The sequence below is a fragment of the Podarcis cretensis genome (genome assembly GCF_951804945.1).
Source record: "Podarcis cretensis genome assembly, chromosome: 3".
NCBI lineage: Eukaryota > Metazoa > Chordata > Lepidosauria > Squamata > Lacertidae > Podarcis > Podarcis cretensis.
The window spans coordinates 3,133,038-3,158,422 of NC_137172.1; the positions used below are offsets into that span (position 1 = coordinate 3,133,038).

At 48.5% G+C, this 25,385-nt stretch overlaps 2 protein-coding genes and 1 long non-coding RNA gene across 12 annotated transcripts in view; 1 reads left to right on the forward strand and 2 right to left on the reverse strand.

Moving 5' to 3' along the window:
- Positions 1-10,092, forward strand: part of PTK2B (protein tyrosine kinase 2 beta) — a 128,197-nt gene extending 118,105 nt beyond the window's left edge. For 5 of the 7 annotated variants that reach the window (XM_079968507.1, XM_079968509.1, XM_079968511.1 and 2 more), the window contains 4 exons: positions 1,367-1,422; positions 2,137-2,283; positions 2,392-2,472; positions 7,893-10,092. In XM_079968507.1, coding sequence (XP_079824633.1) covers positions 1,367-1,422; positions 2,137-2,283; positions 2,392-2,472; positions 7,893-8,108 — 500 coding nt within the window. In that variant the 3' untranslated portion in view covers positions 8,109-10,092. The remainder of the gene's footprint in view (positions 1-1,366; positions 1,423-2,136; positions 2,284-2,391; positions 2,473-7,892) is intronic. The other 2 variants (XM_079968508.1, XM_079968510.1) reach the window with 1 other exon arrangement.
- LOC307212000 overlaps positions 1-25,385 on the reverse strand; it is a 284,098-nt gene that overhangs the window by 100,948 nt on the left and 157,765 nt on the right. The window lies entirely within an intron of this gene.
- The window catches only part of CHRNA2 (cholinergic receptor nicotinic alpha 2 subunit), a 38,682-nt gene continuing 28,382 nt past the window's right edge, over positions 15,086-25,385 (reverse strand). For both annotated transcript variants that reach the window (XM_079968772.1, XM_079968771.1), the window contains exons 5-7: positions 22,122-22,231; positions 16,799-17,897; positions 15,086-15,445 (exon numbers count right to left, since the gene is read on the reverse strand). In XM_079968772.1, coding sequence (XP_079824898.1) covers positions 15,320-15,445; positions 16,799-17,897; positions 22,122-22,231 — 1,335 coding nt within the window. In that variant the 3' untranslated portion in view covers positions 15,086-15,319. The remainder of the gene's footprint in view (positions 15,446-16,798; positions 17,898-22,121; positions 22,232-25,385) is intronic.

Here is a 25,385-nt window from a genome sequence, read left to right on the forward strand (position 1 = left end):
TTTGTTACATGTCTTATACATTTTTGCTAGTTTTACTGGAGTGATATACCATCTGTATACCATTTTCATAATATTTTCCTTTATCGTCATGCATGCAGTGAATTTCATATTTTCATTCCACACCTTCTCCCAATCCGCTAACTGTATATTATAACCAAAGTCCCTGGCCCAGTGTATCATGACTGACTTAACTTCTTCATCCTTTGTTTGCCATTCCAATAACATTTTGTACATTTTGGACAATACCTTATAATCATTATTAATTATTTCCTTCTGAAATCTAGACTCTCCTTCAATATATCTCCTCTCTCTACAATCCTTCTTAAACATATCATTTGTTTGGAAGTAGTGCAACCAATCATATACATATTTTTTAACTTGTTCATATGGCTTCAGTTTCCATTTCCCCCCTTCGTTAATTACAATATCTCCATAAGTCATCCAGTCCTCTCTCATATTTATCTTTTTAACACTCATGACCTCTAGTGGGGATAGCCAATGTGGTACATTTGGTTCCAAAATATTTTGGTACCTGTCCCATATTTCTATAAGGGCACCTCTAAAAATGTGGTTGGCAAAACTTTCATGAGCTTTCTTCTTTCCTGCCCATAAATAGGCATGCCAGCCAAACCTATTATCGAACCCTTCCAAGTCCAGTAGCTTATTGTCTTTTAGTGTTATCCACTCCTTTATCCAACAGAGACAAGATGCTTCATAATAAAGTTTCAGGTCCGGCAGGGCAGAGGATGGGTGAAAGATACTTGGAGTCGAGAGTGGATTTCATGCTCGTTATTCAGCTCATAGTGGTGAGGAGGAATGGAAGTTCCCCCAGAATGTCTGCTTTATATACATTATTTACACAATGGGCCCCACGTGATTGGCTAATTCCAGGATTCTCCTGTAGGCCAAGCAGGTTGTGGATTCACTTCCACCTGGAGCTGGATTGGGTGGCTCCTGTGGACCAATCGAACTGCTGCATTCTGGGTCCTATTGTTCTAGGACCAATCAGACTGCTGCATTCTGGATCCTATTGTTCTAGGACCAATCAGACTGCTGCATTCTGAATCCTATTGTTCTAGGACCAATCAGACTGCTGCATTCTGGATCCTATTGTTCTAGGACCAATCAGACTGCTGCATTTTGGATCCTATTCAACTCAGTACATAACAATGGGGAGCCTCTGTGGCCCCACCCCACCCAGATGTTTTTGGACACCAGATCCTAACAGTTCCAACCGGGGAGGCCAAAGGACGGAGATTGTTTGAGTTGCAGTCCAATCCGTGCATTGGTTGACAGCTGTTCTAGCCATGTTGTGTCATCATCAGCAACAACAATAATAACAAACTGTTGTGTTTCCTTTTAATTGATGGCTTAGCTGAGTTCACAGGACCACCCAGGAAGCCGCCCAGACTTGGACCTCAGGTGTGTAGTTGGCCCTCGCCTATTGCCATCCTGTTACTCTCTCCGTTTTGAGCCAATCTCTGTGCCAGTTCAGGCAATCCGTGGGCCAAGGATCACCCCAAAACTGTAATCATTCAATTGATTTGGGGTGGGGTGGGGGATGGAATACAGGCCTCTGATTGGGGAGGTGTATAGCTATCCTGAACAGCGGAACTCCTTGCAGAAAGAAGAATATGCTGCAACATTTTGTCAGAGGTCCTACTTGTATTATTTTAGGGTTTGTCTGAGCTGGAAGGCAAGGAAGGAATATCCAGTGTTAGTCATATTCAGAGTTGACCCATTAAAAGCAATGTTACTTAAATCCACTGATTTCAGCATGGGGTCTGCTCTTATAATAATAATAATACATAAATGCATAAAATTTTCATTTAGGAAAAATGTGTGCTCCAGCTATCAGCAACTTGGGGGGCACTTCCCCAGACTAAACCCCTGCCCCCTTTGATTTATTTGCTTGCTTATTGCATTTCTATCCCATGTTTCCTCCAAGGAGCTCAAAGTGTCATATACTGTTCTCCCCCCCCAACTTTATTTAAACCACCCCCCCCCCCCACAACAGCCCTGTTAGGCCAAGAGACTGTGACTAGCCCAAGGCCAGTGAGTTTTGTGGCTGAGCAAGGCTTCGAACCCTGGTCTCCCACGTCCAACACTAACCACTGCACCACACTGCCTTTCCAGTTCTCTCTTCAGCCAACCCCCACGGCCAACCTGGACCGGACGGATGACGCTGTGTACGGCGACGTCATGGACCTGGTGAAGGCTGTCCTGAAGCTGAAGAACGAGGTCAGCAACCACCCGCCAGAACGCTACATCCTGGTTGTGAAGGTATTTATTTCTGTTTTCATTCCTTGATGCAAACAGGTTGGGCAGAGGCAGGGTGGAAGAAGAGCCACCAGGAGTCTCTGATCGTGTTTTCATTTTGCCTCTTTGCAGGATGTGGGCCTCTCCCTTCGGAAGCTCATCGGGAGCGTGGATGAAGTCCTCCCGGCTCTGCCTGCCTCTTCACGCACTGAGGTGGGTCCTCTTTTGGGCAAGCGGGCGACCTAAGGAGATTTCAGAAGGGGAGTGGCTCTCTGTCCCCTTCCATTGTCTTGTGCTCCACTGTGTCAGGTGTGGAGAGTCCTCCCCTCTCTTTGGTGGCTTCACAGATCAGAATTAACGAGCGGTTGATAGATCTATAGTCCTTTTTGTCAGTACGCCTTTCAACCGATGTCAGCGACTGGGCTCAATAACTGGTTCTGCCCCGACTGGGCTAGGCGACTGAAGCACTTTCAGAGACCTTCCAATCCTGAAAAGCAGGTCTCAGTGCCCTGGACTCACAACTGTGCGTTGTGAACACCAGACTCAGCAGAGTATAAACAACACGGACGCTAGCTGTGAAGCATAACTTTTTTTATTTCTAACAGCTACTACAAACTAAAACTATTGGCTTGCATGAGTGTTACAGCTCCCACTCAGCCATCTGATCACTACATACCGTATTTTTCGCTCTATAAGATGCACTTTTTCCCTCCTTAAAAGTAAGGGGAAATGTGTGTGCGTCTTATGGAGCGAATGCAGGCTGCGCTGCTATCCCAGAAGCCAGAACAGCAAGAGGGATCGCTGCGCAGTGACGGGCTTCCCTTCTCCCTCCTCGGGAAAAAGCCTACAAGCGCCGCACACACGCTCCACGCGGCTCCTGAAAGGGAGCACTCAGCAGAGCCTGGGATGCATACAGTCTCTGCTCAGCACTCCCTTTAAAGAATTTTTTCCCCTTGCATTCCCCCTCTAAAAACTAGGTGTGTCTTATGGTCAGGTGTGTCTTATGGAGCGAAAAATACGGTAGATAACACAGGCAGGAGTCAGGCAGGAGCAGAAGAAGCAAAGAGCAGCTTCCTCCCCCTCCTTTCTCAAAACATCATATCAGGAGATTCTCGCAATGGGAGGGGGTGAAAATATCAACACTTTGATTACAGTGTCATGTTGGAAGCACAAATGCACATCTCTCCGCAAGGAGGGCAGGTGGATGCTCTAAACCCTCCTTCCGACTTCCGCAGCATTTTAGGCACCAACGGAAGCTCCTCCCTCCCTCTGACTCCTTTGCTCTCTGATACGTTCGGACCTCTGAGTCCGTGGTGAGGGGGGGTCCCCCAAACTCTCAAGTGATGTCTCAACTAGCTGCCCCCTCCCTTCCGGTTCTCTTATCATTATCTCGTAACTGGATAACTCCTCCCTAAGCTGTTCAGCTTCTGTCTCTCTCTTTCTGCTTCTGAACACGCTGTGGACAAGGCGAGGATGACGCTTCCCCCTCCAGCTGGTCTGTCATAGAGTTCATTCCCCAGTCCTCGTCTTCAGACCATTCCCTTGTCAGGAGCTCAGCCTACACTCAAGTAGGACCCCGGCAGAGACACCTGCCCAACTGGCATGTTCTCTCCCTCCTGGTCGATCGTTCAGGAGCTTCAGAAGCTTTCTTCAGCCCGAACATCACAGTGACCGATGCCAACCAACGCTGGCACACTTAGGGATCCGCAGAGTTTGTGCATCATGTGTGGCAGACCTCAGCAACTCAGCATTTTGGCTAATCTACTTTATTTACATATAAACACACAGGGAGCACTGCAACATGGCTCCCTCTCTCTCTAGCATCAGACAGCAAAGAGAAAAAGAACAAAGGACAATAGTCCCACAGTGAGTTTGGGGTTTGTTGTTGTTGTTGTTGTTTAGTCATTTAGTCATGTCCGACTCTTCGTGACCCCCTGGACCAGAGCACGCCAGGCACTCCTGTCTTCCACTGCCTCCCGCAGTTTAGTCAAACTCATGCTGGTAGCTTCGAGAACACTATCCAACCATCTCGTCCTCTGTCGTCCCCTTCTCCTTGTGCCCTCTGTCTTTCCCAACATCAGGGTCTTTTCCAGGGAGTCTTCTCTTCTCCTGAGGTGGCCAAAGTCTTGGTGCCTCAGCTTCACGATCTGTCCTTCCAATGAGCACTCAGGGCTGATTTCCTTAAGAATGGAGAGGTTTGATCTTCTTGCAGTCCATGGGACTCTCAAGAGTCTCCTCCAGCACCAGAATTCAAAAGCATCAATTCTTCGGCGATCAGCCTTCTTTATGGTCCAGCTCTCACTTCCATACATCACTACTGGGAAAACCATAGCTTTAACTATACGGACCTTTGTTGGCAAGGTGATGTCTCTGCTTTTTAAGATGCTGTCTAGGTTTGTCATTGCTTTTCTCCCAAAAAGCAGGCATCTTTTAATTTCGTGGCTGCTGTCACCATCTTCTGTGATCATGATGCCCAAGAAAGTAAAATCTCTCACTGCCTCCATTTCTTCCCCGTCTATTTGCCAGGAGGTGATGGGACCAGTGGCCATGATCTTCGTTTTTTTGATGTTGAGCTTCAAACCATATTTTGCGCTCTCCTCTTTCACCCTCATTAAAAGGTTCTTTAATTCCTCCTCACTTTCTGCCATCAAGGTTGTGTCATCAGCATATCTGAGGTTGTTGATATTTCTTCTGGCAATCTTAATTCTGGCTAGGGATTCATCCAGCCCAGCCTTTTGCATGATGAATTCTGCATATAAGTTAAATAAGCAGGGAGACAATATACAGCCTTGTCGTACTCCTTTCCCAATTTTGAACCAATTAGTTGTTCCATATCCAGTTCTAACTGTAGCTTCTTGTCCCACATAGAGATTTCTCAGGAGACAGATGAGGTGATCAGGCACTCCCATTTCTTTAAGAGCTTGCCATAGTTTGCTGTGGTCGACACAGTCAAAGGCTTTTGCATAGTCAATGAAGCAGAAGTAGATGTCTTTCTGGAACTCTCTAGCTTTCTCCATAATACAGTAAAGGTAAAGGTAAAGGTACCCCTGCCCGTACGGGCCAGTCTTGACAGACTCTGGGGTTGTGCGCCCATCTCACTTAAGAGGCCAGGGGCCAGCGCTGTCCGGAGACACTTCCGGGTCACGTGGCCAGCGTGACATCGCTGCTCTGGCGAGCCAGAGCCGCACACGGAAACGCCGTTTACCTTCCCGCTGGTAAGCGGTCCCTATTTATCTACTTGCACCCGGAGGTGCTTTCGAACTGCTAGGTTGGCAGGCGCTGGGACCGAGCAGCGGGAGCGCACCCCGCCGCAGGGATTCGAACTGCCGACCTTTCGATCGGCAAGTGCACTTCTGGGAGTTCTCGGTCCACATACTGTTTGAGCCTACCTTGTAGAATTTGGGGTAGCCCAATGCAAAAATCCTGAGGATCCATGTGGACCCATGCTTTGTAACCATGTTTTTGCGCCATTGCGGCCCCACGCAACAGTGGGTGCATGATTTTTTGGGTGCATGCTGTAGCCATGGACATGCTATGTGATCTGATGGTGAATTTGGGGTGACCCAATGCAAAAATCCTGAGGATCCATGTGCTTTTACCTCCCCCTCCCAGGCAACCTCCTTTATCTCTAGCGTCCCTTATACCTCTCCCGATAGCTTACCGATGAGCTGCTTCCTTTCAACACTCCCTTCCCTCTTGTTTGCCTTAGTGTCTTTTCCTTAGCTGGAGCAGTTTTTTGCTCCTCCTTTTCTTCTAATTTCTCTCCTCGTTGCTTTAGTCTTCCTATTTCCCCCCTTTGCAAGTTTGCAGTCTTTACCTCCCCCCTACCAGGCAGCCTCCTTTATTGCTAGCATCCCTTATCTCGCTCCCGGTCGCTTGCCGATCAGTGGCTTTGTTTCAACACCCACTTCCCTCTTTTTTCAAAAAAAGCATCGTCAGAGCTGCCCGAGGTCCCAGCTCACAAAGGACCAACGCCAGTTCGTTGTTATATACAAAAGTCTTTATTGAAGTGCAGTTTCGATTTCAAAGCCGCGGCGCGCAGCTCTACGTCTCAAACTCTAGACCGCTGAAGCTCCGTCTGAATCTCCTCCCCCCAGACACCAGTTTAAGACTCTAGCCTTGCTCCACCTCTTCCTTTGCTCTTTCCTCCTCTGGGTCCGCCTGTCCGCTGGGGTCTTGCCCTTTCTAGACTCTTCTGACGCTGAGTCCCCTGAGTCTTCCCCCTCCCTCCGGCGGGCTTTAGGACCTGGTTCCCAATCCGGGTTTTCTGCTGTCCCGCGCGCCTGTACATTCGAACTTGGCGCGCGCGCCCAGCCGGCAACCTTTCTCCTGACCGTTACACTGCTCCTGTCACTGCTTCCCCCTTCGGGGGGGCTAGCTGGATCTGACTTCCCCTCCGTTCCCTCACTCTCCGATAGAGGCGTGGTCAGTCCTGACTCATCTTCTCTCCCTGCTGGAGGAGACGCTGGCCCTGATACATGGGACTCTTCCCCCCCACTACGCTCTGGTGGGGGAGCTGGTCCTGATCTCCCGCTGCTGCTTTGGGAGTCCCCGCTGGCCCCTTGCTTCTGGTGCATCCCCCCTGGGACCCCCCTTGCCCTGGCCCTCGGCGCCCCCCTCTGGGAATCTTCTGATTCGCTGGAGAAGCTCATGGAATCTCTCGTGCCACTGTCATACTCCCCTACGCTGCCCTCAGATTCTTCCCCTTCGCTCTCCATTTCCTCTCTCCCCTGTGCCTCTGCTCCTGAGCCCCTGACAAGCATGATCAGCTTTTTGCCCCGGGCAATTCAGCTCCAGGGACCACGCATTTGCTCCATAAGGCGCACAGACATTTCCCTTTACTTTTTAGGAAGAAAAAAGTGTGTCTTATGAAGGGAAAAATATGGTATATATACTGTAATTGCAGTACTACCCCAAAAAAGTCTCAAAGCAATTTGCAGTATATATACTGTATTTTTCGCTTCATAAGACAGTTGTCAGTGTTTTTACTACATTTTTAAAGATTTGCCTTGAGAGAGTCTTTAAATCTCTTTTGCTGACCACCAGCATTATGCTTTCCATTCTTAAGTTCAGAATAGAGTAGTTGCTTTGGAAAACGATAATCAAGCATCTGCACAACATGACCAGTCCAACGAAGTTGATGTTGAAGAATCATTGCTTTGACACTGCTGATCTTTGCTTCTTCCAGTACAGTGGTACCTCGGGTTAAGAACTTAATTCATTCTGGAGGTCTGTTCTTAACCTGAAACTGTTCTTAACCTGAAGCACCACTTTAGCTAATGGGGCCTCCTGCTGCCGCCGTGCCGCCGGAGCACGATTTCTGTTCTCATCCTGAAGCAAAGTTCTTAACCTGAGGTACTATTTCTGAGTTAGCAGAGTCTGTAACCTGAAGCCTCTGTAACCTGAAGCGTATGTAACCCAAGGTACCACTGCACACTGGCATTAGTTCACCTGTCTTCCCAAGTGATGTGTACAAATTTCCGGAGACACCATTGATGGAATGTTTTGAGGAGTTGGAGATGGCGTTTATAAGTGGTGTGAACAGTGCTTTCGCAAGTTGTTGGAGTTAACCTGCTGCTTATCCGTGTCTTTGTCCTTCTGTCTGTCTGTCTGTCTGTGCTCTTCCCCGGCAGATTGAAGGCACCCAGAAGCTCCTCAACAAGGACCTTGCCGAACTGATCAACAAGATGCGCTTGGCTCAGCAGAATGCCATGACGTCCCTGAGCGATGAGTGCAAGCGTCAGATGCTGGCCGCCTCGCACACTCTGGCCGTGGACGCCAAGAACCTCCTGGACGCTGTGGACCAAGCCAGGATGCGAGCCAACCTAGTGAAGGTCTCCTTTGAGTGACCCAGAGGGCTGGCTTCCTTTTTAAAAGATGAATGGATACGTTGCCCCCTCCAAGCTTCCCTGCGCTGTCTCCACCTCTGCCCTGCCGCAACACGCTCGTGTCTTTGATTTCGTCGCGTCTGTCTTCCGAGAACGAAGGAGAAGAGACTCTGGGGAGAGCCATCTGCGTGTGAGGCAGGGGAGGGACTTCCTTCCTCTGCCCCATAGATCATGCTGCTAAGGGGGACGCAGGACCCCAGTCCTAGGGGGGCAGTTTAGACCTGTCAAGGGGTCCTGAGCCTGTACCAGTAGGGTCCCATGCCTGTAGGTGTGCAGGCGTCGCTGTGTACAGTCTGATTTCTTTGCCAGTATCTCTGGTGCCAAGGTGTCTCATTGGTGAAGGGGGTCAAAGGCGGGGAGCAGTGGGGCGACCCACGAACCTCACTGCCGCCCTTCTCCGGATAAGCCAGAGGGATGGTGGCAAGCCAGGCCACTTCCAGGTTTCTCCCGAGGGTCCTGAAGACCCAGTCCTGGGAGAAAAAGCTTGCTAGGTCACGTTAGTGAGGGACATTCCCAAGGTGGCCCTTAGAGGAGGCTGTCTCGTGTCTTTGTACATTGTATAGAAACATTTATTTAATGGCCATGTACGAACTGTATGCGCAACCTCCCACCCCAGAGGGGGAAATACTCTCACTTCTCTCTCATAGGCCAAATTCCTTTGAATTTGGGGTGGAGTTTGAACACGTCTCCCTCTGAACGATGGAGATCCAAAAGGGGCTCTTTTTAAAAAAATGGATTTGTCACGAAGGTATGTACCAACCAACACATAACAGTGTAATCCACAACAGAACCGCACATGGCATGATTGCTATGAAAAGCAAATTGCAGAAAAGCAGTTCCATGTTGTAAAATCTTAAAGATGGTTCTGTGTAACCCCACCTTGTTCTCCCTATTTATATAATCCAGAAATGAAGAACAATCCTCATAAAAACTATTTGATTTAGCTTTGCCACAGACTACCCTTCTACGTCTGACCAGACTTTCAGATAAAGCCATATTCCATGCATTAGTCAACCATGCCTCCTGATAAGGAACTTTTAATGATTTCTATTACAAATCTGGCTGCTGATCATAACGTAAGCGCTAGATTTTTATAAGTGATAGGAGTTGAATTTGGGATGGAGCTTCAATGTCTCTCCAAATGGAGGAGACTTTAAAAGTTTCCTGTTCTAGCAAAAACAAAAAACACCAAACAGGGAACTTTGAGGGATCTCAAGTATTCTGGCTCCAATCCTCTGTGCACTTACCTGGGAGTAAGTGCTACTGAAGTCACTGGGGCTTCTGAGTAGATTGCACTGTAGCAGGCTGATGCAGACACCAGCTTTCATGTCTGGAGTCGCCTAGGCCATAATAAATCTGTTAGTCTTAAAAGTTCAGCAAAACTCACTTGGGGGCATTTTATATTGATAGCTCCAATTACAATTCCAAGCAACAATGCAGATTATTGACGGGGGAGACAGGTGCAGACTCAACACCACCTGCAAACACAGATTAGAGATTTGATGCTGTGAAGACTGAATCTTTGCCACTGAGTCAGAGCTTAAATGGGAGGTTTTGGTCCTTCTGTGGCAGGGTTTGAAATTAAACACGCCCTGACAATGTTGGGGCTCAAATTTTGCTCCTGGGATGGAAGTTTTGCTGGAAACGCCCAGGTCTGGGAGGACGAAAAGCCATTAATGTATTTTTTGAAACTCCCATAATATTGAATCCCTTCCTGGAATTTCGATTCTTGTTTTACTTTTGTACCTAAGAAACAGGCCGGGCCAGTATGGCCAGCCTCAGCTTCTTTGTAATATTATATTTGTGTGTTAAAACGGCAACAGCAGCAGGAATCTCTCTGTTTGATATGTGGTTTTTTTGACCTGAAAATTGTACCGTTTTATGGCTTTTGTCATTCATCATAACAAAGCCATTGTTTTGCCTGAGATAAATGAGGTACAACATGCTTTTGCTGATCTGTTTCTTCATCAGAGCTTTCTATTCTTGAGGAGCTTGGCAAGGTAATGATCCGGTGATCGGGGGCCACAGTTCAGAAGCAGAAGAGAGTTTATTATGTCCTGGAGTCTCCAAATTCAATCCCTGACGTTCCCAGCTTGTTTGCTTACCGTATTTTTCGCTCTATAAGACGCACCAGACCATAAGACGCACCTAGTTTTTGGAGGAGGAAAACAAGAAAAAAAATATTCTGAATCTCAGAAGCCAGAACAAGAGGGATCGCTGCTCAGTGAAAGCAGCAATCCCTCTTGCTGTTCTGGCTTCTGGGATAGCTGCGCAGCCTGCATTCGCTCCATAAGACGCACACACATTTCCCCTTATTTTTTAGGAGGGAAAAAGTGAGTCTTATAGAGCAAAAAATACGGTACTTATTTATTGCATTGCCTTCTTACCCGCAAAGGCACACTCTTCCATTGTCTCCCGAGACAGACAGATGCCAGCCAACCAAATATCCCACCTTTCGTCCAGGGATTTCAAATCTCTCCACCTCCCCATTTTATCCTCACAAAAGCCCTATGGGGTACGTTAGGCTGCCAGCGAGTGACTGGCCCAAGGTCACTACAGGGAGTGGGGATTTGAACCCGTGTCTCACAGGTCCTCGCCTGACACTCTAATAATAATAATAATAATAATAATAATAATTTTATTTATACCCCGCCCTCCCCAGCCAAGACCGGGCTCAGGGCGGCTAACACCATGTATAAAAACAATCGATTAAAATACAACTTAAAAACAAGATTAAAATACAACATTAAAATGCAGCCTTGTTTCAGTGGAAACGCAAATCAAAAACTTTCTGGGGATGAAAACGTCAAGTCTTCCCCAAGGCCAACTATCCAGACTGGTCCTACGTGGGCCAGAAAAAAGCCAGGGAAGTCCCCAAATAGGAGTTCCGTCACAGAAGGAGAAAGGAAAAAGGAAAGAGGGGGAGGGGATCAAGTTGATTCCAAGCCAAAGGCCAGGCGGAACAACTCTGTCTTACAGGCCCTGCGGAAAGAAACCAGATCTAACCACTACACCACCCTGGATCTCAGCAGAGGCATATTTAGGCTCTGTTGCGCCTTTGGGAACCAGGCAGAGGGCCTGGCGCCCGCCCTGTGGAACACCCTCCCAGCAGATGTCAAAGCAATAAACAACTATTTTACTTTTAAAAGTCATCTGAAGGCAGCCCTCTTTAGGGAAGTTTTTAATGTTTGATGCTGTACTGTTTTTAATATTCAGTTGGAAGCCGCCCAGAGTGGCTGGGGAAACCCAGCCAGATGGGCGGGGTATAAATAATAAATTGTTATTATTATTATTTGACAAGGAGGTGTTTGTGCGTCTCCAAAGTCCATGGACCAGAAACTCATATAGTTTGCTTTCCATCACTCTGCCAGTGTCTTCATGGCCATCATGGCTGGGGCTGCTCCATCAATCTGTCTGCCTGATTGCCTCCCTTCCTTCCTCCACTCACTGCTTTCCCCTTTGCCTCCTCCCTCCCTCCCTTTTCCTCCTCCTATAGCTCTTCCCCACTCTCTCCATCTTCTTTCCCTCCAAGCCTCGTGGGGCATTCAACTCACATTCCTAATAGTACCCCCCACTGATCGGGAAGGGGACCTCACAGGGCATCTAATAATAATAATAATAATAATAAATTTTATTTATACCCCACCCTCCCCGGCCAGAGCAGGGCTCAGGGTGGCTAATGCCAGTAAAATTACAGTAAAAACATAATAGGGGAAAAAACACCAATTTAAAATACAGGTTAAAATGCAATTTAAAATGCAGCCTCATTTTAAAAGTAGCCCATAGATCAAGACCATAAGGGGAGGGAAACATAAGGGTCGGACTGAGTCCAAACCAAAGGCCAGGTGGAACAGCTCTGTCTTGCAGGCCCTGCGGAAAGATGTCAAGTCTGCAGGGCCCTTGTCTCTTGGGACAGAGCGTTCCACCACGTCAGGGCCAGTGCTGAAAAGGCCCTGGCCCTAGCTGAGACCAATCTAACTACCTTGCGACTTGGGACCTCCAACATGTTGTTACAGTGGTACCTCTGGTTACGTACTTAATTCATTCTGGAGGTCCGTTCTTAACCTGAAGCACCACTTTAGTGAATGGGGCCTCCTGCTGCTGCCACACCACCAGAGCACGATTTCTGTTCTCATCCTGAAGCAAAGTTCTTAACCCGAGGTATTATTTCTGGGTTAGCGGCGTCTGTAACCTGAAACGTATGTAACCCGAGGTACCACTGTATTTGTGGACCTTAAGGTCTTCCATGGGGCATACCAGGCGAGGCGGTCCCATAGGTACGTGGGTCCTAGGCCGCATAGGGCTTTGAAGGTCAAAACCAGCACCTGAGGTTCTTGGCATCCACCGAGGCACCCAGACGAACCTGTGCTCCTCACCTGACCACAAAGGGTGTCCCGGGGAGCTCATGGATGGGCAGGTAGATTCCTAGCCACTCTGCACCAGAATTGAAGAGGCGTGATTTTCAAAGATGCCTGGGCCCTTGGCAGGGGCCTAACCAACCCCTAGGTGCTTTAGTCTTTAGAAGATGTCTGGAGCAGCTGGTGGTTGCTACTTCATGTGCCATGGGTTGGTTGGACGCAGAGGAATGGTGGCAGGCTGGTGAACCCCACCAGGGAAGGAGGCTTGGAGGCTTGGGGATTCGTAGTGGGTCAACAATGAGCGGCCAGAGGGAGAAGACTGGAAGAGGAGGTATTGGAAGCTGGAGAGGCAACAGGGCTTAGTGAGCTGGGAGAGTCTGCGACAGAGAGAAGTCCGGAATCGGAGGCAGAAAATGAAGCAGAAGAGGCAGAAGAGGGAGGCCAAGAAACAGAGATGAGTCAGGCTGGTGACATAGCTGTCAACCATCCCTTATTTGGCAGGAAAGTCCCTTATCCCAGCACCGTGTCCCACTGCTGTCCCTTATTGATGATGTCCCTTAAATTTCTCGGGTTTCAAAGGAAGCAGCTCCTCTCCCTCCCTCCCTCCCTGCCGGCCAGGGAGGAGGGAGGCTCCAACGGTGTTGCTTGGCTGCATTGCTCACCCAATAAGGAGTCTAAGAGCGACTGGGGGGTGGAGCTTGCATGCCTTGTGCCGATCAAATTGGCCGCTTTGCCTGGGGACTCGCCTTTGCTCAGCGCTTCCCAGCGGAGAGGTGACGGTGGTTTCCCTTGCTGCATCCCCTTTGCCGGGTTGCTGCGCTGTGGGAACCACCGCTTGAGGCTTTGTTTGGCTGCTGGCTGGGCTTTCTGCCTTTGGCTCGGAGGGGCTCAGAAGCTGAACATAAATGTGCTCTGAAAATCCCTTATTTTGGCTGCTGATCCCTTATTTTCGAGGCTGCTAGTCCCTTGGGGTTCTCCTTCCTGCTGCTGCGACAAACTCCCCTTCCTGCTTGTCTCCCAGAACCAGAAGAGGTATGAAGAGGGTGGAGGAAAGGTTGGCTACGCACAAGAATAGTCTCCGATTGCTTGAGAAAACCCCAGGGGACTTAGATGGCTGTGCGGCAGTGAAAAGTTAAAAGTAAAAAGTTACTGATTTACTGCCGGCTCACACCTAACAGCATCTATGTTGAGGGCTGATGAGAGCCATAACCCAACGGGTCTGGAGGGCACCAGGTTGGGGAAGCATCCTTTGGAAACGACCACAGGTGGGAGGTAATGTGTTATGTAGAAGGAATGAAAACCCAGCCCCTATGATTTTACACACACACACCCAAGAAAACTCCAAAAGTCGGTTTTAAAAAATTTATTCTGTCTCCAGACCATGCTGCGGTGAACAGGTCCGCGGTTTGCAAGTTGGTTCTGCAGTCAGCAACCTGGCTCACACTCATCCCAGACAGGAGCATCTCAGCTGTGGACTCTCCCCGCCACACGTCACCCCAAAGTCCACATTCCTTAGACAAGGGGACTGTCCTGGCAAGCTGTCAAGGCCTGGGGCAGAATGGAGCCTGCCTGCAAGAACGCATGGGGCAGGGGGCAAAGTCAAAAAGGAATATTCACTTCCCAGAAAGCGTGGTTTCCCTCCCCCTTTGCACCCTGAGATAGAACCATAGAATTGCAGAGTTTGAAGGGGTTCCAGGGGTCATCTAGTCTGACCCCCCTCAATGCAGGAATTCGGCAAGTGGCTAAATCGCAAAAGACAAGGGGAGGCTTTTAGCTCTTCAGTCCAGAGGGTTTATCCTTCCTTGCAAAGCTGATGGGGGAAGTTCCCGCTAGGACTTTTTCTGTCTTGCCCCTCTGAGCTTCAACTATTGGTTGAGTGCTGTGACATGTGAGCTGCACATCAGACGTCGCCCAATGTGGCTCCAGTCCAAAAACTGGCACCAAGGTAGGCATAACCGAATTGTCTGGGACTTTTCACAGCACCAGTAGTCAATACGAAGGGGGCTCTCAGGTTGCAGGTGGGAGTCGATTGCGAACCAGCAAATTCAGGGAGGGCACAATTAAAGGGGATTTGGGACTCCTGTGCTGCAAACCTGCTTCAAAAAAGGAACAGACTTTTTGCAGTAAGGAAAGTGGCGTGGAATCGCACCAGAACGGGTGAGATGGCCATCGCTTGATGCAAAGTTGTGTCATCTTCCTGCAAACTCTGTGCAAACAAATCGTTCCGAATGCTCGATAAATAGGTCATCTGGAAGCGACCCACATTTACAATGGATCAATGCCATTAATTTCTATATAAATGCCATTTCTGAACGTTCCGTCACACTCTAGTGTGACCAAGGAATAGAACCCAGAGCAGGTCTATGCAGATGAAGGGGGCGGGGCTAAGCTGATAGAAACAAGGTCGATTATTATTGGTTGCAGCCGCCAGGCAGTGGGGAGAGGGTTTTCGCCACTATCCTAACAGCATCCCTGATTTCACGCCTTTGCTATCTTCCCATGCAAAACTCTGCGGTTCTCGCCATTTGCAAAGCCTCGTTTCACACACAGCCTGTCATAACAACAGGCATTTTGCTCTGACCTCGCTGAATAATAATGGCAGACGAGTTCAATCTGGAAGAAAGTTCAAGTCCCCAGTCCCTACTGATTTGTAAAAACTGGTTCAGCTAAGAAAGAATGCAATGCTAAGTAAGATTCCTGGGTAGACAGGTGCTTCTGAGTTGAAATTGTCCAGAATCTGGATGGCTACGCTTTTGCTGGAGCCGCACGGCAGGCGGGTGAGTTTGTAGGGGAATTTTAGACACACCAACCTTCCTAGATCATCCCCGCCAGGAAAGGTGGGAGGAAGAGGCCAATCGTCCCCAGCAAGCAGACAATGACAAACATCCAGAGGAACATGCGGTCAATCACCATGGCAACGTACTTCCAGTCTTCCTTCACCTGCAAGTATAGGAGAAACCATGAAGTCACACCTCCTTCAGCAGCCTGGACATCCCTTTGGGCCCTGAAACAGGACATCTAGCAGATTGTTCAAGAGTTTTCCTACAGGGGTCTCTTTACCTGTATACCTGAAGCAGCATCTCCACCCCCATCGTTCTGCCCGGACACTGAGGTCCAGCTCCGAGGGCCTTCTGGCGGTTCCCTCATTGCGAGAAGCAAAGCTACAGGGAACCAGGCAGAGGGCCTTTTCAGTGGTGGCACCCTCCCTGGGCCAGGCATCCTGGGCCATAAAAGATAGTGGGCAAGTGTCTTTGATGTAGCCTTTCTGATATGTTAACCTTAGGGCCAGGAAGCAGACTTTCACATGAAGGTCATAAAGATCCCTATCCTCCTTGCCATATATTGCTTGTTTATGATCTCCGGAGTTGCTGGATGCACTCCTTTGTAGTTCTGTTTTATTTACCCCAGAAGTATGCATGCATGCTTAATTGGGACGCAGGTGGTGCTCTGGTCTAAACCACAGAGCCTAGGACTTGTCAATCAGAAGGTCGGCGGTTCGAATCCCCACAACGGGGTGAGCTCCCGTTGCTTGGTCCCTGTTCCTGCCAACCTAGCAGTTTGAAAGCACAAAAGTGCAAGTAGACAAATAGGTACCGCTCCGGCAGGAAGATAAAACGGCGTTTCTGTGCGCTGCTGCTCTGGCTCGCCAGAAGCGGCTTAGTCATACTGGCCACATGACCCGGAAGCTGTACGCCAGCTCCCTTGGCCAGTAAAGCGAGATGAGCACCGCAACTCCAGAGTCGTCTGCGAGAGGACTTAACAGTCAGGGGTCCCTTTACCTTTTATGCATGCTTAATTAGCTTTTGTAGTGTAACTTTGTCCCCACGTGGGGTTTGTTGAAATGCTCAAAGGAAATCTGATTGGTTCTTATGAACACAGTGCAAAAAGTTCTTTTGTGAATAAAACGACCTGGGCCAGAGGGTGGACAGGAATTCTTATTATACGCACCCTTCCCAGGGTCTTGCTGGTTCAAGCCTCTGTGTGCATTCTTATTAATCAGAGTTCAATCCTTCCTTTACTTTGGGAACGCCTCAGGGCGGACGCTGCCGCCACGAAACCCTGTTTCTGACTTCTAGAGGGAACTGTTTGCTTGTGTTACGAACCCAATAATAATATAATAATAATAATAATTTATTATTTATACCCCGCCCATCTGGCTGAGTCTCCCCAGCCACTCTGGGCGGCTCCCAATCAAGTATTAAAAACAATAAAACAATAGTGGGCCTGGGGGGGTGGGATCCTGGGTACTAACCCCACAAGGTAGCTTTTCGGTTCCCAGAGTCAACAACTCACCGAGAAATCAGCATCCTCGGCCCGCAGGTGGTTGGCGATGTAGTGCACCCCTTCCAGGGCTTTCAAGATGCTTGGAGACAGCTGCAGCCCCTGCTCAGAGGATGTTGGGTTCTCCGTTTTGGTGGCCGGGCGCCGGACCAGTTCCACGAAGCCCCTCCCCAGGTGCCGGGCGCAGGTGTACCGGTACTGGAGGCAATGGTGGGGGCAGGTGCCTTGGAGGGGCAGGCGACCGGCCCTCCGCCTCTCCTCGCTGCCGCCACCGTCGTCGTCGTCTTCGTTCCACTTCTCGTCCACGTCTGTCTCCAGCCAGCACCGGGAGGTGCTCAGATTTGCCGGAGGCACGTCGTACTGCCCGATCACCTCTTCGCTGGCCACCCTGAGCCCCGTCGTCAGCACCGGGGGCCTCTTCATGAAGAGCCACCTGGGTATGAAGTCTAGGAAGACGGCGCGGACCCACTGGGGCATCTTGTGGGTGCTGGGCGAGCGGTGATGGACGTTGAGGACGAAGACCGTGATGACGATGGAGAGCGTCACGAAGATCATGGTGAAGAGGAGGTACTCTCCGATCAGAGGGATGACCAGGGAGGTGGACGGGATGATCTCGGTGATCAGGAGGAGGAAGACTGTGAGGGACAGGAGGACGGAGATGCAGAGGGTGATCTTCTCCCCGCAGTCGGAGGGCAGGTAGAAGACCAGGACGGTCAAGCAAGAAATGAGGAGGCAGGGGATGATGAGGTTGATGGTGTAGAAGAGGGGCAGTCGGCGGATGACGAAGCTGTACGTGATGTCGGGGTAGATCTCGGTGCAGCAGTCGTACTTCTTGGTGTTGTAAGTGCCCACGGCATGGATGATGGCCCACTCTCCGCTCTCCCAGTAGTCCTTGAGGTCCACCTGCCGCTCCATGCTCTCCAGGTCAATCTTGGCTTTGTCGTACGTCCACGAGCCGAACTTCATCTTGCAGTTCTGCTGGTCAAAGGGGAAGAAGGTGACGTCAATGCTGCAGGAGCTCTTGTAGATGGCCGGAGGGGTCCACTTCACGCTGCCGTTGGAGAAGAGGTGAGCCTTCGTCATGTGCGTCACGGCAAACTCCCCGTCGGCACTGTAGGAACAACAGAGAGAAGAGTGTGGGAATGTTGTGGATAGTAGGAGAAATATGTATTTATAATTTTTTATTGGAAATTTTATTTACAACATAACATAACCCCCCAATACAAAAATCCATCCTCATTAAACATGACCATAACATACAATAAGCATAACATACAACAATACAAACAACCAAATAAAAGACTTCCTTTATCCAGTATCTGGCCTCCTTATTTACTTCTTCTTACAAGTAATTATTAAGATTTTTCTAATTATAACTTCATAGAATCATAGAGTTGGAAGAGACCACAAGGGCCATCGAGTCCAACCCCCTGCCAAGCAGGAAACACCATCAGAGCACTCCTGACATATGGTTGTCAAGCCTCTGCTTAAAGACCTCCAAAGAAGGAGACTCCACCACACTCCTTGGCAGCAAATTCCACTGTCGAACAGCTCTTACTGTCAGGAAGTTCTTCCTAATGTTTAGGAACTTAAATATCCACAAAGTCTCCTGCAGACATTTATCAAAATAAGTCCAGGTATGTATTTTAGGGCACTGTTTTGTGAAGTATTCTCTGAATTTCCCCCATGCTTTTTTAAACTCTTGTCTAGTGTGATCTCTAATTGCCTCTGCTAATCTAGCCAATTCAATATGCTCTAACAGTTTGTCTTGCCATTCATTTTCTGTTTGCACAGTTTCTTTTTTCCAGTTTTTAGCAATTAGGATCCTTGCCGCTCCATAGTAGGAGAAATATATTGATTACGTAAATATTATCCTTCCTAACTCACGCTAGTGACTCAGTAGCATAGTACAGTGGTACCTCGGGTTAAGTACTTAATTCGTTCCGGAGGTCCGTTCTTAAGCTGAAACTGTTCTTAACCTGAAGCACCACTTTAGCTAATGGGGCCTCCCGCTGCTGCCGAGCCGCTGGAGCACGATTTCTGTTCTTATCCTGAAGCAAAGTTCTTAACCTGAAGCACTATTTCTGGGTTAGTGGAGTGTGTAACCTGAAGCGTCTGTAACCTGAGGTACCACTGTACATTCTCCAGTATATTGCAAGAAGCTAGTTGGTAGATTCATTTGAATCTCTTTATTTAAGCAATCCAGTCTGGCTTGTCCAGATTGGGTTTGATCCTGGTAAATTCCCCTTTGATCCCTCTTAAAAAGAATAAAGGCACAACAGTCTTCTTTTAAAAGTAATAAGAAGTTTACTCACATTCAGTTCACAGTAGGTTCCCTGAAGGCGGACTTTAGCTTGTAGTTACAGAAGAGAGTGTGAGTTTATCCCATGTAGGGAAATGAGCCCATGTGCTGCTGGCTGAGGACCAGCAGACAGCAAAATACATCAAGATGGAATAAATCGAAGGGGGGGGTAGATGGCTGCGTGACCAGCCCTTTTATAGGGTTTGCCAGGGTCACACCCATCTACCTGGTCACACGGCGGGGGTGCTCCAGACCAGGTGTGACAGGAAGTCCTCCTGGCTGGAGCAACATTCCCCTGCGTGTCCACTCTAAGAAACAGGAAATGTTGTACTTGACTGCTTATATTACATCCCACAGAGAGAGGGGTTATGGGGGTAGGAAATCTATTATTTCTAACATATGATTTTGATTGGTTTTATAAACTTAACACAAAATCCAATTTATAAACTTTTCTAAGCAATTTTACTTCTCCTCCTTAAAATCATGATCCCCCCCCATCAATTCCCTGCTGCCTTATATACAATACTTATTCCGCTCTACATTTCTTTCTTTATTTCATTCTTCCTATCCTTTCTTGGCTTATACTTCAGAGCGGTTGCCGAACAGCTTGGTAGGTTTCTGGATGAAACATCGGCTCTGGATCCATTTCAGTCTGGCTTTTAATAATAATAATAATAATAATAATAATAATAATAATTTTTATTTATACCCCGCCCTCCCCAGCCAAGGCCGGGCTCAGAGCGGCTTACAAGCAATAATAAAAACAAGTTGAATGATTACAACTTAAAAACAACATTAAAATACAACATTAAAATATTGAAACATTAAAATATTAAAATGTAGCCTCCTTGCAGGAGGAGAAGGAAAAGAAAAAAGAAAGAGAGGGAGGGAATCAAACTGGCTCCAAGCCAAAGGCCAGGTGGAACAACTCTGTCTTACAGGCCCTGCGGAAAGAAATCAGATCCTTTTGCCCTGGTTATGGGACCAAGACGGCGTTGGTCACCCTAACAGATGATCTCCGCAGACAACTGGATCGAGGCGGGTCGGGACTGCTGATTCTCTTAGATCTGTCAACAGCCTTCGACATGGTCAATCACAAACTTTTAGACCATTGCCTCGCTTATGTGGGGATTCAGGGCACAGTCCGACAATGGCTGCTCTCCTTTATCTCAGGTCGGGGACAGAGGGTGGCACTAGGGAGGGAGTTGTCGCCGTGGCACTCCTTGGTGCGTGGAGTGCCGCAGGGCGCAATCCTTTCCCCGATGCTTTTCAATATCTTTATGCGCCCCCTTGCCCAGATTGTCTGGAGCTTTGGGCTGGGCTGTCACCAATATGCTGATGACACTCAGCTCTATCTGTTGATGGATGGCCACACCGACTCGGCCCTGAACACACTGACCAGATGCTTGGAAGCTGTGGCTGGATAGCTGCGTGGGAACCGGTTGAAATTAAATCCTTCGAGGACAGAGGTCCTCTGGCTGGGTCGGGATGATATGGGGTTGGGGCGCCAACTCCCATCTCTTGCGGGGGCTCAATTAGTGCCAGCGCCTTCTGTCAAGAGCTTGGGTGTAACCTTCGATGCCTCCCTTTCCATGGAGGTGCAGGTTGCCGCCACAGCAAAGGTGGCTTATTATGTTATTATTAGCAACCAAACACCCAGCGATTAACCTCACTTGTTTCTTTGCTAAAGTGATAACTAGCCTAGTAGATACAGAGGATGCTGTTTATTTAGCTGGCCTTTGCTGGGACTTTTGATGTGGTTTATCTTTGGGTGGATGGAAGACAGATTGAGAAGTCCCCTTTGGTCTGAAATATTTTCGTAAAGTACCACTGGATGGCAGCAGAACACCAGCCAATGGAACGAAGCCATTATTGGGACACTGCTTGCGCAAGAAGTCATAATAGCAGGTACTTCTTCCATGTGCACAGACTGAGCATCTCCCCACAAGGCTGCCCTTCGACAGAGCATAATGCATTTCTCGCACATTTTTAAAAAGTGGAGTTGCCACACACACACACACACACACACACACTCTACTGCACTTATAGAAGTGAGTGAGTAAACTCTATTATAGAAGACTGTGTCATGTCTATTTCTTTTAAGGAGGGACTAAAGGGGAATTAGGGATGCGGGTGGTGCTGTGGGTTAAACCACAGAGCCTAGGGCTTGCCGATCAGAAGGTCAGCAGTTTGAATCCCCACGACGGGGTGAGCTCCCGTTGCTCGGTCCCTGCTCCTGACAACCTAGCAGTTCGAAAGCATGTCAGACTGCAAGTAGATAAATAGGGACCGCTCTGGCAGGAGGGTAAACGGTGTTTCCGTGCACTGCTCTAGTTCGCCAGAAGCGGCTTAGTCATGCTGGCCACATGACCCAGAAGCTGTACGCCGGCTCCTTCGGCCAATAGAGCGAGATGAGTGCCGCAACCCCAGAGTCGGCCACGACTGGACCTAATGGTCAGGGGTCCCTTGACCTTTAAAGGTGAATTACCAAGGAAACTTACTTTAGAGGCTTATACAAGCCTGGCAAACACTATCCGCTGGGCAAGTTTAAAAAGGGGAATGTTACTCTGCTATATTGTAGAACTTGTTAACACAAGTTGGAAAGGATATAATTAAACAATATGTCCTCTCCTGCCTCCCTGGACATTCCCATAGTGTTGGGTCCAGCTTGCAGGCTTCCCTTTATGGCATCTGTGTGGCCAATGGCAGAAGAGGGTGCTGGACTAGATCTCGCAGGGCTTTTCCTATGTGCTTGACTGGTGGTGAGCTACTACTGTGGTTTCCAGAAACTGGTCTCCAGAAGCATTTCTCCCTCCCATAGCTATCCATAGCCCTCTCCTCCTCCACGAAATTGGCTCTTCCTCTTTTAAAGCCATCTGGGTTTCTGGCCATCACTAACTCCCTGTGGCAGTGAGTTCCATAGTTTAACGATGTGCTGAATGAACAAGGACTTCCCGCGGCATATTTTTAAGGGGCGTTGTTGAATCAATGAGCTGCCCCCCAACCCCGTTCCCCATTGGCCCAAGCACCTACTTGTTATACAGCACAATGTCTGGGATCCAGATCATCTCAGAAGGCGCTCGGATGGAAGTGACGTTGTCAAAATCCACTGGGTTCCACTGCAGCTTGTAGTCATTCCATTCCTGGCGGCAAGGAAACAATCCTGGGCTCATTATTCACTTCTGAGATGTGCATATTCTTCACATTGAAGCACACATTTATCAACTTCCTCACTTTTTTTGGATACACTTATTTTTTTGGTTTTTCAGATTAAAACTTTGCCGTCACATATCGAACGTACAACATAGAAACAAGATTCCAAATAATCTCTTGGACTTCCCTCCTCCCCTTTGTGGGTCCTATTGTTAATCATTTCCTCCTGCACCTTTTAGGATAATAGGTTATAAATTTCCCCCATTCCTTATTAAAAGTTTGGTCTTCCTGATTTCTGTTTCTTTCAGTCATTTTAGCCATTTTGGCATAATCCATCACCTTAATCTGCCGTTCTTCTCTGATAGGGACTTCATCTTCTTTCCGTTTATTAACTTTCTTAGTTATTAAAAAATAAGTTAATTAACACTGTTTTAGTGGACTAAGGCTGCAAAGCCTAACTATGTCTACTCAGAACGTCCTGTTGAATTCAGTCTTGCAGCCTTAATGCCAACCTTCATAAGAGGGGCACAGGAGAGGGGGGCATCATCATAATAATAATAATAATAATAATAATAAATTTTATTTATACCCCACCCTCCCCAGCCAAGGCCGGGCTCAGGGCAGCTATCAACCAACAATAAAAACAAGTTGAATGAATACAACTTAAAAACAAGATTAAAATACAACATTAAAACATTGAAACATTAAAATGCAGCCTCATCACAGGAGGAGAAAGGAAAAAAGAAAGAGGGGGAGGGAATCAAATTGACTCCAAGCCAAAGGCCAGGCGGAACAGCTCAGTCTTACAGGCTCTGTGGAAAGAAATTAGATACTGCAGGGTCCTGGTCTCATGAGGCAGAGCATTCCACCAGGCCGGGGCCAGTGTTGAAAAGGCCCTGGCTCTGGTTGAGGCTAATCTAACTTCCTTAGGGCCCGGGACCACTAGGGTGTTGCTGTTTATGGACCTTGAGGCTCTCCGTGGGGCATACCGGGAGAGGCGGTCCCGTAGGGACGAGGGTCCTAGGCCGTGGAGGGCTTTAAAGGTCAAAACCAGAACCTTGAACCTGACCCTGTACTCCACCGGGAGCCAGTGCAACTGGTAAAGCACTGGGTGAATATGCTCCCATGGCAGGGACCCCGTGAGGAGCCTCGCTGCAGCATTGTGCACCCGCTGGAGTTTCTGGGACAGCTTCCAGGGCAGCCCCACGTAGAGCGAATTACAGTAGTCAAGCCTGGAGGTGACCGTCGCATGGATCACTGTGGCCAGGGAGGGGCGGGAAAGGTAAGGATAACAGCTACTCAGCTTAAGACCCCCAGGCCAATAGTTTTCCATGGCTGGAAGCTTCAAGGTGTGGGGGTCTAGGGGGCCATCTCTACAAGGCTGAAGTTAATCATTGTTGAACTGTAGAGCTGGCAGAGACAACAAGGGTCATTTAGTCCAGTCTCCTAGAATGCAGGGATCTCTTGCTCAATATGGGAATCGAACCCACAACCCTGTGATTAAGAGTCTCATGCTTTACCTACAGGGCTTGCTTCCAGTTCCTTATTTGACACCAAGTTGCATTGTGAGAGCCTTGAATAAGACCTGGCAAAAAGTAAACCCTGTGTTGGGCTCAGTGTTAGAGTACAGTGTCCTAGTACGTCTCCGAGCACAATTCAAAGTGTTGGTGCTGACCTTGAAAGCCCTAAACGGCCTCGGTCATGTATACCTAAAGGAGTGGCTCTACGCCCATTGTCCTGCCCGGACACTGAGGTCCAGCACCGAGGGCCTTCTGGCAGTTCCCTCATTGTGAGAAGTGAGATTACAGGGAACCAGACAGAGGGCCTTCTCGGTGGTGGCGCCCTCCCTGTGAAACGCCCTCCCACCAGATGTCAAGGAAATAAGCAGCTATCCTATCTTTAAAAGACATTTGAAGGCAGCCCTGTTTAGGGACGTTTTTAATACCGTATTTTTCGCTCTATAAGACGCACTGGACCACAAGACGCACCTAGTTTTTGGAGGAGGAAAACAAGAAAAAAAATATATTCTGAATCTCAGAAGCCAGAACAGCAAGAGGCATCGCTGCGCAGTGAAAGCAGCAATCCCTCTTGCTGTTCTGGCTTCTGGGATAGCTGCGCAGCCTGCATTCGCTCCATAAGACGCACACACATTTCCCCTTACTTTTTAGGAGGGAAAAAGTGAGTCTTATAGAGCAAAAAATACAGTATTTAATGCTGTATTGTTTTTAACATTGATTGGGAGCCGCCCAGAGTGGCTGGGGAGACTCAGCCAGATGGGCAGGGTATAAATACTATATTATTATTATTATTATTATTATTATTATTATTATTATTATTATTACAGTGGTACCGCTGGTTGCAAATGGGATCCATTCCGGAGCCCCGTTCGCAACATAAGCAGAACGCAAACCGCATCTGCTTGTGCGTGGGTCACAATTCACCGCTTCTGCGCATGTGTGTGACGTCATTTTGAGCATCTGCGCATGCGTGAGCAGCGAAACCCAGAAGTAACCCATTCTGTTACTTCCGGGTTGCAGCGGGATGTATCCTGAAAGAATGTAACCTGAACCGAACGTAACAAGAGGTATGACTGTACTGTATTTTTCCGTGTATAAGACGACTCCTATTTTTTAAAACCCAAAATTCAGAAATTAGTTGTTTAGCTTTGGGGGGGGGGAGGGAGGTCACTTCCGCCAATTGCTCACCCGCCTACCTGCCACTGCCAATCACTTGCCACAGCCACTGCCAATCGCACACCTTGCCGCAGCTGCCAATTGTCTGCCAGCTCGCAGCCCACCCGCCCACTTGGCGCAGCCACCAGTCGCCTGCCCAATTGCCGCAGCCGCAGCCAATCGCCAGCAGGCCTTGGTGCAGCCACCAATCACTCGCCCTATCGCCGCTGTCAATCTCCTGCTTGCTGCTGCCATCAATCTCGCATCCCCCCTCTGCATTCACTATCCATGTATAAGACAAGATCCAATTTTTGCCTAATTTTTAAAAGCAAAAAGCACCGTCTTATACACAGAGAAATACGGTATATATTTATTCCTGCATTGGAAAGGGTTGGAGATAAGGACCCCTGTGTCCCTTCCGTCTCTACACCCCCAAAACTTTGCTAGAGTTTGCGTTGCGCTCCCTGCCTTT